Below are 12,969 nucleotides of genomic sequence, written 5' to 3'. Positions count from 1 at the left end.
TCTTGTATAAGCAACCCACAACTGGGGTGTGTGCTGGGGGCTTTCCATCCAATAATTTGGTATTTTCGAACCTGGTGAATTTTCCTTCGCAAACCTCTTTTGCATGCTAATGTGACGAAAGGTCTCACCTTTGTCGCATCTATATTTCATTCCTGACAAAACACATCGAATAGGCCTATACATGACTGGAAAATAATGTAAAAGCGGATTATGCAAAGCAAATCCCCCCATTGCTGATCCACCTTTCTTCTCTGGTCCCCATTGAAGTTGTAATATTGTAACAGCAGTGAGTGTGAATCGCTGGGCGGTGAGGATCAATGAGCGTGAAAGCTTCATTAGCAGCCAAAAGAATCAGATGAGCGGCCTTTAGTAGCATAAATACTTGGGAGAAAGCGGGGGAGAGAAAATTGGTTATTTTGTTTCATGAATGCGTGAAGAAGGAGTCGACACTGCAGGATTTGTTAAATCAGGAAAGTGCAGCGACTCCCTGAGAAGGCTTAGTAATTCTGGTTTAGGAGCAGGAGGTCTATCTGCCTCTTGCAGTGTAGGAGTAAGACACGAAGCAAGTGCTTGTGGTAAACTTGATGGCAAGATTGACCTAACACGAGTTAAGGTGCTTCGAAACAGGTTGATGGGCCTCCCAGTCTCGATTTAAAAGGAGTTAGATGAAACAGATTCACTAGCACAGATAAGAAAAAAATAAATCCTGCAGTACATTGAAAATATTTCATATATCATTTGTATTTTTAACTTTTCAGCATCAGACATTATAATTTTTAAAAGGTGAGAGACTAAGAAATGTTGGTAGTCAGAGGAATTTGGGTGTCCTTGCACATGAATCACAGAAATTTAACATGCAGGTTCAGCAAGCAATTAGGAAGGCAAATGGTATGTTAGCCTTTATTGAAAGGCGGTTGAAGTACAAGAGTAAGGAGATCTTTTTGCAATTCTATAGGGCTCTGGTGAGACCACACCTGGAGTACTGTGTACAGTTTTGGTCTCCTTACCTAAGGATGGATATACTTGCCTTAGAGGGGGAACAACAAAGATTCACTAGATTGATTCCTGAGATGAAAGAGTAGTCCTATGAGGAGAGATTGAGTAGAATGCGCCTATATTCTCTGGGGTTTTGAAGAATGAGAGGTAATCTCATTGAAACGTATAATATTCTTAGAGGATTTGACAGGGTAGATGCTGAGAAGCTGTTTCCTCTGACTGGAGCATCTAGAACTAGAGGTCATAGTCTCAAGATAAGGTGTCGGCCGTTTAGTATAAATGGCCTCGAGTGCCGTTTCTTCACTCAAAGGGTTGTGACTCTTTGGAATTCTCTACCCCAAAAGGCTGAGTATATTCAAGACTGAGATCGATAGATTTTGGACACTAAGGGAATCAAGGGATATGGGGATATTGCAGGAAAGTGGAGTTGAGGTAGAAGATCAGCCATGATCTTATTGAATGGCAGAGCAGGCTCGAGGGGCCATATGGCCTACTCCTGCTCCCGTTTCTTAGGTTCTTATGTTCTTATCTTTTGATTGATGTGCTTTGACATAATTAGTCAATTATTTGATGACAGCAACGGATATAGGTAAACGTATCAACGAATATGGAGCAAAGCATTATTCCAATGCTCTCCTGGCTGACCTCCCACTTTACACCCTCCTTAAACTTGAGCTCATCCAAAACTCTGCTGTCCGTATCCTAACTCGCACCAAGTCCGGTTCACCCATCACCCCTGTGCTCACTGACCTACATTGGCTCCTGATCTGGCAACTCCTTGATTTTAAAATTCTCATCCTTGTTTTCAAATCCCTCCATGGCCTCGCCTCTCCCATTCTCTGTAACCTCCTCCAGCCCTACAAACCTCCGAGGTCTCTGCACTCCTCCAATTCTGGCCTCTTGCGCATCCCCGATTTTCATTGCTCCACCATTGGTAGCCGTGCTTTCAGCTGCCTAGGCCCTATGCTCTTGAATTCCCTCCCAAAACCTCTCTACCTCTTTCCTTCTCTAAGATGCTCCTTAAAACTTACCTCTTGTCCTAATACTTCTTTATGTGGCTCGGTGTGAAATTTTGTTCGATAACGCTCGTGTGAAGCACTTTGGGACGTTTTGCCAAGTTAAAGGTGCTATATAAATGCACGTTGTTGTTGTAAATTAAGCTGAGGTACAAATCAGCCATGATCTAATTGAATGATGGAACAGGTTGGTGGGGGTGAAGGGGGAGGGCTGAATGGTCTACTCCTGTTCCTATCTGATCATTGTAATATATGTCAGAGAGAAGTAAAGGTCGAGACTTTTTTTGAATCCCTAATCCAATCCCCTTCTAGTTCTACACATAATTGTAATTTTATTGCCAGTGTTTGGACCTGATACTTTGAAGTGTTTTTTTGTAAAGCAGTGTGGGCAGACTAATGACAGCGGGACTGAGAGGACCAGATGTTTGATTGGGGCTGCTGAGAATTCGCTGGTGAAAGTGTTGATTTCTAGCAATTGCAAAAGTCACCATGAACGGTCCCATAAACATTGCAAGGTATCCCACTCACCCTCACCTTGTTCACTGCAAATAACTGCTCACACACATCACATAGATGTAGATTTGTTTTTATTGTAGCCAAACTGTACAGAAGTTTGGGACTAACTGGATTGCTCTTACAAAAAGCCGGCATGGGCTTGATGGGCCGAATGGCCTCCTTCTGTGCAGTAACCATTCTATGATTCTATGATTCTATAAGTGTCAAATATTCCAAGTTAGCTAGTAAATGAATATGAATCTGAACCAGTTTTAAATTACCATATATGTAACAATAAGGAAATGCATGATATCGTCATGATGTGACAGGTTGATATTGTGGGTATGCTATATATAGCATGTGCTTGCTTTTGATAAGTTGCATGGGTTATTGAGAAATGGAATCCATAGTGACATGAAGCTGACAGAATACTCACGTTCCTTGCTAACCATACTACCACTAAACATCTCAATGGCCTTGCCGTCCAATAACATTTACAGAACACTAAATACTTGGCCTCTTTGGTTCCATTATTTAATCCATTGATATGTATAATACATTTCGATTACCCCCCACCCCCCACCCCCAGAATTCTTCTTCTTTCTATAAAAATAACATTTTCATTTTTTGTTTAAAAAATGGCAGTTTTTTTAAAAACTAATCAACGCAACTTCTCAGTGCAAATAGAAAACGCGAAAAAAAACCTCTATAAACAATCATTCGCCGTATCCAGGAAGCGAAAGATTTAGCTTCAAGTAATTGGAAAGATTTTAATTCCCCTGTTTACTGCTAATCGTTTACATTGCATAGCTCCCAACCGGCACTTATTTAATAAGAAACGAATGGAATTGGGTAATTGGAGACAAGTGCACCGTTAAGTACCACTTTTTTTTCAAGGCATTCAGATATGCAAGTGCTATATGTGCTTTCAGTACTTTGTAAGTGCTATGCGACTCCAACGTCTTAACGCAATATGGCCATCAATGCATATTGTATTCACTATGGAGTGATCTTGAATTGTGTTATCACTGAAGGGCCATTTTAATACAAGTGCCAATCCAAGGGCTTCGTCCATTCGGCCCATTCTGAATTCACATACTATCTGAAAACAGTTTTTTTATATATATATATATTAATAGAGAGGGCAGAAAGAAAAGGCGAGAGGGAAAGAAGGGAGAGAGACAAAACTGATAGGTTAAAACATAATGTTGGGATGTGGAGAGAGAAAGGGAAAAGACAGGACAGGAGGGATAGAAAGACTGGAAAGGGAAAGATATGTGTCAATGGTTTCAATATACAGATGAAGTTCAATTGTATTAAAATTAGTCGAATCGATTTTTTTAAGTTTGTATAAACGTGTGAAATCATCGCCAGGTTTCTATTCAGACCGTCCCCCGTCCCAGCAGGTTTAGAGTGTATGGAGAACAGAGACCCCAGTGTTCAGAGTTGCCTGCACATAGAGCAGACGTTACTTGAGGGAGATGGGGGGGGGTGGGGGTAGTTTGTTCCCTGGAAAGTAAGGATCAGTATCTCAAGTTTCTCCATAGTCATATCTAGATGCTCATGTTCACTCTTGTGCGTCCATGATTCAAATAGAAGTTGTGTGTAACCCTACTGAAGGACAACGTAGGTTCCTTAAAGTCCGATCATTTACACACATATTGTAAAACAGAAGTCTTTGCGGTATAAATAATTAAGTGTTCAATTTCTCATCGAAGCAGAGTGCTGTGAAGGAACACTTCATCTTAACGGTGACTCACGCACCATTTAAGTACATCACTGATGTGCTTTGATATTTGGAGTTTTTTTAAGGGAGCCTCTATTGGACTTCACTTTAAACCATGTTGAGAATAAAAATCACTGTGCTTGGTGCTGTTGACGTGAGCCATACACACTATGTACAGTATATCCGGATTGGTTAAAAGTCAGATGGTGACTTTTAAATCACAGTTGACCCCAGTGACAAAATTGGGTTGGTTTATTTAAGTCAACGGCTTGGTCAATTGAGCGTAGTAAAAGTGTGCAACAACACCCCTTTTGAAAGAAAAGTGTCCCTAAAATGCGCTCAGGAAGTCCCTCATGCACAACCACATTCTTCCACAATCATATTGGGCACGTCCCTCTTCACGATGTTGTACTCATCGTCGAAGTAGAGCATTGACATGGTGCTGAGTTTAGTGGGGATGCAGCAGGAGTTCATGGACCCGGGGTTCATGCCTCGCATTCTGTACTGATTGACCACGGCCGTGTGAAAGGACGAAGCGGAGCCTGGCGCCCCAGCCATGTAAACCGGGCAGCTCCCCTCGCAGTAGTTGCCGTAGTAGCCGGTCGGCGCGATGATCCAGTCGTTCCAGCCGATCAGTCGGAAATCAATGTAAAACTGCTGTCTGCAGCACAGGTTGGTCCTGCCGTCGCACTCCAGCCCTCTCTTGCGGATCCGGTGCTTGCTGTCGAGAGCCCGGGCTTGGACCACCAGAAAGGGTCGGTGGGATTCGTCGGCGCTGTCCACCAGGATGGGAGCCACCGCCAAGCCCTCACAGCCCTCGCAGCGTACTTCCATGTCGTGCCTCCTCTCTCCCCTCTCGAAGTGAGCCTGGATGGGCTCCGTCATGGGGAACGTGTGCCAGCTGCTTCTCTTCAGATCGACCCTCTTTTCAACCGATGCCCATTTGTTGGAGCTCCCAGCTTCTTGGAAATAGATTTTCACCGTCACTTTGCGCCGGCTGCCCTTTTCAGAGTTGGACGGGAGCAGTTTCAAATAGAGCCACAAGTTGGCTTGCTGGACAAAGAGATTTTGGTTCCCCTCGTTTGAAATCAGAAAGTACAGGCGTGATTTGGATGAAGCCAGCTCATCTGCATTAAGAGAATAGAAAATGTTAATCCTTGTATGACTAGCAGTAAATTCGCCTCTGAGTCAGAAATGTATTCAAGACAATTCTCCAGTAAGTTGCGAGAAACGTGTGTTAAGACGCGATTACTTTCACAGTGCTGTTCACAATGTGAAAAAAAGTGCCTGATTGTAACTTTGTTTAGATGGCACAGCTGTGTTTAAGAACTTTACATGCAGCTCTAAAGATCAATGCCTAAAACCTTATCTTAAAGGCCTAATAGAGAATCACTAAAAGACAGACCTCTATATCAGCTTATTGAATTGGAAAATCTTGGTTTACGAATAATGTTACAAGTTAACGGAAACAGTCCGTTCACGTAAGCAGAGATGGGATTATCAATCAGTCTGATGTTGTAAAGGTCAGCCCCCTAAGTAATCAGTTTACGCTGGCGAAACATGCTTCATTGACACTAATAGAGGGAAGTTCGTAATTTTTCATCCAATACATAGCAGTAAATCGTTCTGTTATTAGTACATCATTTGTAGAATATCGAAATATGTTTGCACGCGTTTTGAAGATTGCAACGTTAGAATCGGGCGACACTTTAATACTCTAGACTAGGACTTTGGGACAATTTTTGAGGTGTGATGTGTTCCAAACCATTAATGTAAATTCACAAATTCAATCGCAACTTTATGCCAGAAGTATCAAAGGTTTCATTACACTTCAACAAGTGACTTATTCAAACACGAAATTATGGGTTTAATATGTATCGATGCCCCCAACAATATTATCATAAATATATAATAGCAAAACTGAAACAGTTTAGTCGCCAAGTGCAAATTAATCCAATTTTATGCAATAGATGGGGTGAATAAAAAGTTCTTAATAAAATAGTCCTGCATACACTATTCCTCTAGTATTGCTAAATTAGAACATGTATTTGGGACTCTGTTGAAATAATAATTACTTATTTAGATTCTAATCTATTGAGAAGACTATGCATATTCTCGCTTCACAGATACATGAAGTATTGTACAGATTTAAATACTCAGGCACAGCATTTTCTGAACGGCAATGACAATCACGAATGCAAACAAGATTTGGGCCGAGAAATATTTAGTTCAGACTTCAGTGTCATATATATTGTGCTGTTCCTACAATAAAAAAACTACAAATTTGTTCCAAGCGTTTTAAAGTAGCGTGTCCTCGCAGGGCCCGAGCAAAGACACTTTCATAATATATGGAGGTACTTCAACTTTCAAAAGTGCGTTTATTTAGCCCTACTGTAAACTTTACAAGGTCGTAAAAACAATGTTTGCGTCGCTATTGTGAAGCTGACTACCGGCTGGGATGTAGTATCTTTCAAAGACCACCTCGCTGTTCAGTAAATGGTTGGGGGTTTTCTCCGATAGAACTTGTAAAGAAAGTAATCAGCAAAAGGTCTGCGCATTACAAACCATGAAACGGTGAAACGCTTTCTCCTATCAATACGATCATAATTTTCATCGCTTTACCCATGATTCCGCAAACCGGTGGGTATTATTTTAAAAGTACACTTATAGCTATTTACTTATTATAACATAGCACCGAAACATGATTCTAGGTTTAATCCCGAAACATAATTTCCCCATAAACCAGTCTCTAAATGTTTTCCTTCCACACATACGAGGAATCGTGCATTTGCTCTTTTAGAGGGAATATTTCATCATTAATATTACACCGTCTTAAGTGCTGCCCCATGGTAGATTTAATGATTTTTTATGGTAAAGTTATTATCCTGTGTACAGTGTTATAAATAAAGCACCGTCTTTTCAACTTGGTGTAAATTTACCTGCAACCACATAAGTACAAAATACCGTACATGAAAATCATGAAACGTTACCTAGTCAATCTCGACCAAGTTGGGTGTTTCTGATTTTGCTTTCTGGTTTAAATATTTAACCAAATTTTGTACAGTAAATACCTCAGTAAAGCCAAGAATATGTTTAATCAAGGCATATTTTTACTTTGTTTTTGCTCATCTGTTGTGTGTTCGCTTTGATTCCACATTCCAATAAGCAGCTGTAATGGAGCCTGGTGTGTGCGTGATGTATTTTTTCAACTATTTTTGTTAAGAACTGTTTTAAATGCTGGAAAAGCATGACATCAAACCACTTTTTCATGTAATGGCCATAAATTAGAGCTTCACACACGCTACCAATTAATTTGTCATTGACGGGCAAATCCTGAGCCTCATTTAATTATCTCGAACGTCCGTTTTGACTGTAACCCTTTCAGTACTATCTTTACTTTGGACTTTTTTTTCAAAATCTACACATTTTATGGTGTGCAGCAGCTACAATGATGGCGTTTATGTATTGTCGTCAAATTTGAAAACCAATAAATTGTTTGCTCCAGTGAAAGGAATCGAATTAAAGGTGAATGATCTTCATTCAATAATTTACAATAAAATCTCAATAAGCTCCCAAATCTATTACTGTCCATATGTCTTCATTTGGTACCGAGTTGCAGCTCTAGTGGTGGTTAAGAAATGTTACAGTTACACAGTCAGTTTGAATATGCAGACTGCTACCACAGAATAGGGCAGAGGGAAATTCTAACCCTGAGTGCGAAATGTAGGTCGATTCGTGTCTTTATAATCACGACTTCTAACCTGTTCCGATTCTTCGTCTGACCCCAAAGTTAGTAACAACCCATACATATTAACCCCAGCTATTAGCTCTGTGATGATAAGCTACTGTGATGACAGCACTATAAAGGCGGGTAGGATCACTTTCATTTACTGCACTTCAACGTTAAGTTCAATGTCGGGGATTTTTTTTTGTATTCATGAAAGTTTACCGACCTGTCTCAGCAAAACTGATGATCTCCGAGGTCTGTTCCTGCAGTTCCTTCTTGGAGTTTGACGTCGCATGTCCGTCCAGGTTAGGGATCTCCAGCCTGCCGTCCTCCCTCATTTTCCCGGCGTGTAACTTCCTCAGAGCCGTGACCATTGCAGCTTTGGGGACTGGGTGCGTTATATTCGGCCTCTCCCTCATCTGCAGTCGGTTTAATATGTGCCTCTTCACGGCTTCTAAGAAGACCGTGTCCATCTTCCTGGGTTCCTCTTGCTGGCCGATCCCGCACGTAGTGCAGGAGCTGGGGGTGAAGGGGGACGAGGCCTCGGCTGCAGGGGCCGGAGTGGAGCCGGCAGACAGCAGGATCACCAGCAGACAGGCTCCCGTCAGACAAAAAAGGCTCATCTTCCCACCGACAACAAAATCGCTCATTTGAGATTGGAACTGGACAACACTGACCCGCTCCCAAAATCACTATAAAATATGGCTTAAAAGTGGTTTAGTGTTAGTGCTGGGATTGCCACTGTTTTTTGGATGAGCCTCAATAAGCATTATATAATCAGAAAGTGGGAGACGGGAGCTGCTTTCTACTGTAGATGTCTCCAGATCGCATCGGTTTCCTTGCGATAAATAACTTTTTTTTTACAAAACTAAAGGGCCTGTGGGATACAAAAAAAAACAGCATCCACACTCAATGCACTACTCTTTATTGCACTTTTGAACGCAGCCAGCGCCGTTTCAGGGTTGCTTGAAGTTAATCTGCACGGTTTAAGAGCCAAGAAAATGATTGCTCTCAAAGTCCCAACTTTAAAAGTACTCTTAATGGCCAAATATATATATATAGATATATATAGAGAGAGAGAGATCCAGTTGAAAAAAAAACTGTGGTTCGCCAGGGCACAACTTCTCTTGACTTTAAAGCAATAATCCAGCATTTGTCATTTGCGTCAGCGTATTATCTTGGTCGTCCACAGCCGCCCGTGTTAATACAGTGCAGTGACTGTGGCGCTGACTTGATTCCCTAAACGCGCAATTAAACAGCATTAAACGATCCTCTCTCCCCGACGGCTCTGCCAGCAATCACGACATTGTGTCACTAGCTGGAAACTTTTATATCGTCGGGAGGACCACGTGGGAAGTTCCACCTATTAACAGGCTCGGTCCAGAGATAGGCGAGATTAACCGTTTTACTCCTGCGGACAGCTACTTCCTGTGGAAATATTTTATAACCGCGCTCCCCTTAAAAAAAAATGGATGTTTTTTTTAAAAGAAAGGGATCTGCAGAGGGAAAGGGAAATCAGATCAAGCCTGACAATGACAGAGAAAGGGACGGGTGACGTGCTAGAAACTCCACAAGAAAAGCACATTGATTTTATTTTGTTTGTGGTGCGTTTGTTTTCTAACTTTTTTGAAGGTTGCAGATGGTACTTAAAAATTCTTTGAACGCTTGCATGGAGAGTAAAAAAAAACCGCACAGTACGTCCAAAAAAACGAGAGGAGGGATTGGTTCAGGTGGCGGGACTAGAAGACGAAGTCAGGTTTTGCCAATGTTCCGATCCTATGATGCGTTACAGGTTTTGCAATACTAAACATGCATTATTTCCCACTCCGAGTCTTCATTACTTCTCTATAACGTAAATTAAAATGTAGTTGTAGTTCTGTATAGCAAAATCTCATATAAACATATATATATATATATATCCCGTGTGTGTAACCGGCATTCCTTTAGTTGATTTATTCCAGTGTTTGTTTATTTTAAAGTTGTAGCATTTGATGTGGTAATCTCTTAGAAATAAAGTTCATTGTTTTGTCTGTATGGAAGAGACAGTTTATGTTTGAAAATCAATAACTTTGTTTCACTTAGATTTTAATTTCAGCAACCCTGGACACCATTCCTATTGATCAGCACCATTGTCTCTATAAACTGCTGCTGGTGGTCAGTCCGGGCCAAGTGCGGTTATCCAGAAGACAGGTGTCCTTTAGCCTCCAGCATGACCCTTGCCATGCAGCGGCCTAAACAGAAGTAATTGGGCATCAAAATATGTCCAAATCAGATTCACTTAATCCAGGCACTTTTCAGGGAAGCAAAAGACATTAAAAGTTGACGAACGTTGCGATTATTACAACCAGGACGCCTTGGCCACTATCTCCCCATTCAAGGTAAACCGAAAGTGTTTGACTGGGGCCGCTCTGAACGCAAAGTGTTAAAACTATTGCCTTCCAGCTCCTTCTGTCTCAGTTAATTAAGGCTGACAAGGAGAATGTGAGCTCAGGCTGAGCAACCCGTTCAGTGTGTGCCAATAATGGACAGATTGCCACCGATAATGAATATTTTATACTTAGATCTTGATGGCACCCACTCAAAATTATTATTTCGCCCGCTTTCTCTCCCCTGCACCGGTACTGGTTGTCGATAATTTGACAATAAAGTAATTTTCCTTTACTTTCTCTTTTATTCGAGTTTTTATCATTTTGCAAGAAAGGTGGGATCAAACTGGGCACTGCCGAATAGCTAGTCTGGCTCTTTTCTTGGCTTGGGGTCAGTGCTCATTGCCGCACTGTGGAAAGTGAAACTCTCTGCTAAAAAGCCGTGTCAAGTAAATAGAGCGCCACCCACCTTTAATAAGTGTGTGAGCGGCCAGTGGGAAAGACCGATCGGTCCTGCTGGCGCAGTGGAGCTGCTGAATGTAGCGCAGTGGATTCAATGGTTCGGAATCATTAGATAGCACGGGAACAGTAGCCTCCTCGTCGTGAATTAGTTTGGGAAAGGAGTAAACCAAATCAAAATGTCAACCTTTTAGTTGGAAATGGTTGTTTTTTTAAATTGAAAATGTATATTGTTCCCTTGTATAGCCACGTGAAATTATTGCCAAGCAGTGACAGGTGTATGATAGGATAGCTAGTACATTGAATTTAAGAATGATATTTTACTCTTTGGATATGTTCCTTGCGGTGTCGCGTGCAGCTACTGCAGAAGTAATCATTAAGTAATCTCACCGAGTTACCTCATTCACAGACACATTTTCCCACCTATGATCCACAGTGTCTACTTACTGTACGCCTAGTGTTTGATAAAGCTAATAATATTTTTTTGTTTTCTGTTTCTCTATGAAGTAAATAATATTAGAAAAGCTTTATTTACAATCAGAATTTGTCCTTCAATCTTGACGCCCTCCATCCCAGAAGTATTTATAGACCTATACAAATTTGAGTACATATCCCAATCTCAAGATCATTAGTAGGTCATTTTATGGACCCATAAACCAAAATATATCTCTGCATTAATTTATGTTACAAAGTATATCAACGTGTTTGATAATACTATTTTTTCTGTGAACTATTTTTACCCCTATATCTTATTTCTGGCATTAATAGAATTGAGCCCAATTATTTTGAATGGGTGAAAAACTCAATTCAATATATGTTATGCTTTGTAGCAACACAACTGTGATGTGTGATTGGGAAGCAAATCACCCAATCCAAATTCGTCACCTTCACACTGCCTTGGGCTCCACAAACAGCAACCAGTTCTAAGCAGAGTTTAATGATTCAGTGGATCACATGGACACTTTTGAATCTTTTTAATGTTGATAGAAAGCAAACTGTCCTGTCAGTTCTCTGCCAGCATTAGAATTTAACCCATTTTCAGACGTTGGAAGGTGGAGCACTGTGCATGCATGTGCGGAGCTCCTTTGACGCTGGCCAGGGAGTGACACCGAGTTGGCAGTATTAACTGAGCAGGCCCCTGGTCATTCAGTTGACTCTGCTAACTCAGTGTGTGCCACTCATTGACCACGTATCTGTAGTCCAACAGTGCCCTAACCTTTTCTTTTGGCTTTGGTTTGGATGGTCTAATGTTGTGTATTACTCACAAAGCCAAATCTGAACATACCATTTTGATCCTACAAGGTGTCCAGTATGCCTGTATTCCTAAATTATCAGGAAACAAAGACATTTCATTCTCCCATTCCACTAAACTTATACATCAAGCAAATGAACACTCCCCTTTGCATCATCAGAGATCAGATTTGTACTCTACTCTAACCATTCATATTGGAAAGACCTGGTGATGGGGCATGTGCACATGGAGACAATATTTCCATTTTTTTTCTTGCCTCTCCCCTCCTTTCTTAAAGCCATTGACTCTGGCCAAGATTTTGGATACACAGGCAAACACCAACCTCTAGTTCTAAGTGCGCATTATTCAGGTGGCAGGCATTCTGTTTTGGAGAACATCACAGCCAAGACTGGTCCTATGCTAATCTGATGTCCACATGCATGCACTAGCAGCATGGGTCACTGTATCAGGAGCAACAAATCATCGAATCATAGAATGGTTACAGCACAGAAGGACGCCATTCGGCCCCTCGAGCCTGTGCCTACTTTTTGCAAGAGCAATCCAGCTAGTCCCACTCCCCTTCCCTTTCCCCATAGCCCTTCAAGTAATTGTCCAATTCCCTTTTGAAAGCCATGGTTGAATCCACCTCCATCACCCCCTCAGGCAGTGCATTCCAGATCATAACCACTTGCTGTGTAAAAAAGTTTTTCCTCATGTCACCCTTGGTTCTTTTGCCAATCACGTTAAATCTATGTCCTCTGGTTCTTGATCCTTCCTCCAATGGGAACAGTTTCTTCCTATCTACTCTGTCTAGACCCCTCATGATTTTAAATACCTCTATCAAATCTCCTTGCAACCATCTTTGATCCAAGGAGAACAACCCCAGCTTCTCCAGTCTATCCACTATAACTAAAGTCCTTCATCCCTGGAACCATTCGAGTAAATCTCCAAGG

General features: G+C 41.4%; 1 protein-coding gene across 1 annotated transcript; it reads right to left on the bottom strand.

The window, feature by feature from the left end:
* Positions 1-2,582: 2,582 nt before the first annotated feature.
* On the bottom strand, positions 2,583-9,245 carry LOC137323538 (inhibin beta B chain-like). The gene is made up of 2 exons (XM_067987116.1): positions 8,187-9,245; positions 2,583-5,360 (listed from the first exon to the last, which is right to left on the bottom strand). Exons 1-2 carry the CDS (start codon positions 8,608-8,610, stop codon positions 4,585-4,587), a joined length of 1,200 nt encoding a protein of 399 aa, XP_067843217.1. The 5' UTR covers positions 8,611-9,245; the 3' UTR covers positions 2,583-4,584.
* Between the last annotated feature and the right edge of the window lie 3,724 nt (positions 9,246-12,969).

Source organism: Heptranchias perlo, chromosome 7 (genome assembly GCF_035084215.1).
Source record: "Heptranchias perlo isolate sHepPer1 chromosome 7, sHepPer1.hap1, whole genome shotgun sequence".
In the NCBI taxonomy this organism is placed as follows: Eukaryota; Metazoa; Chordata; class Chondrichthyes; order Hexanchiformes; family Hexanchidae; genus Heptranchias; species Heptranchias perlo.
This window is presented reverse-complemented; position numbering and strand designations above follow the sequence as displayed.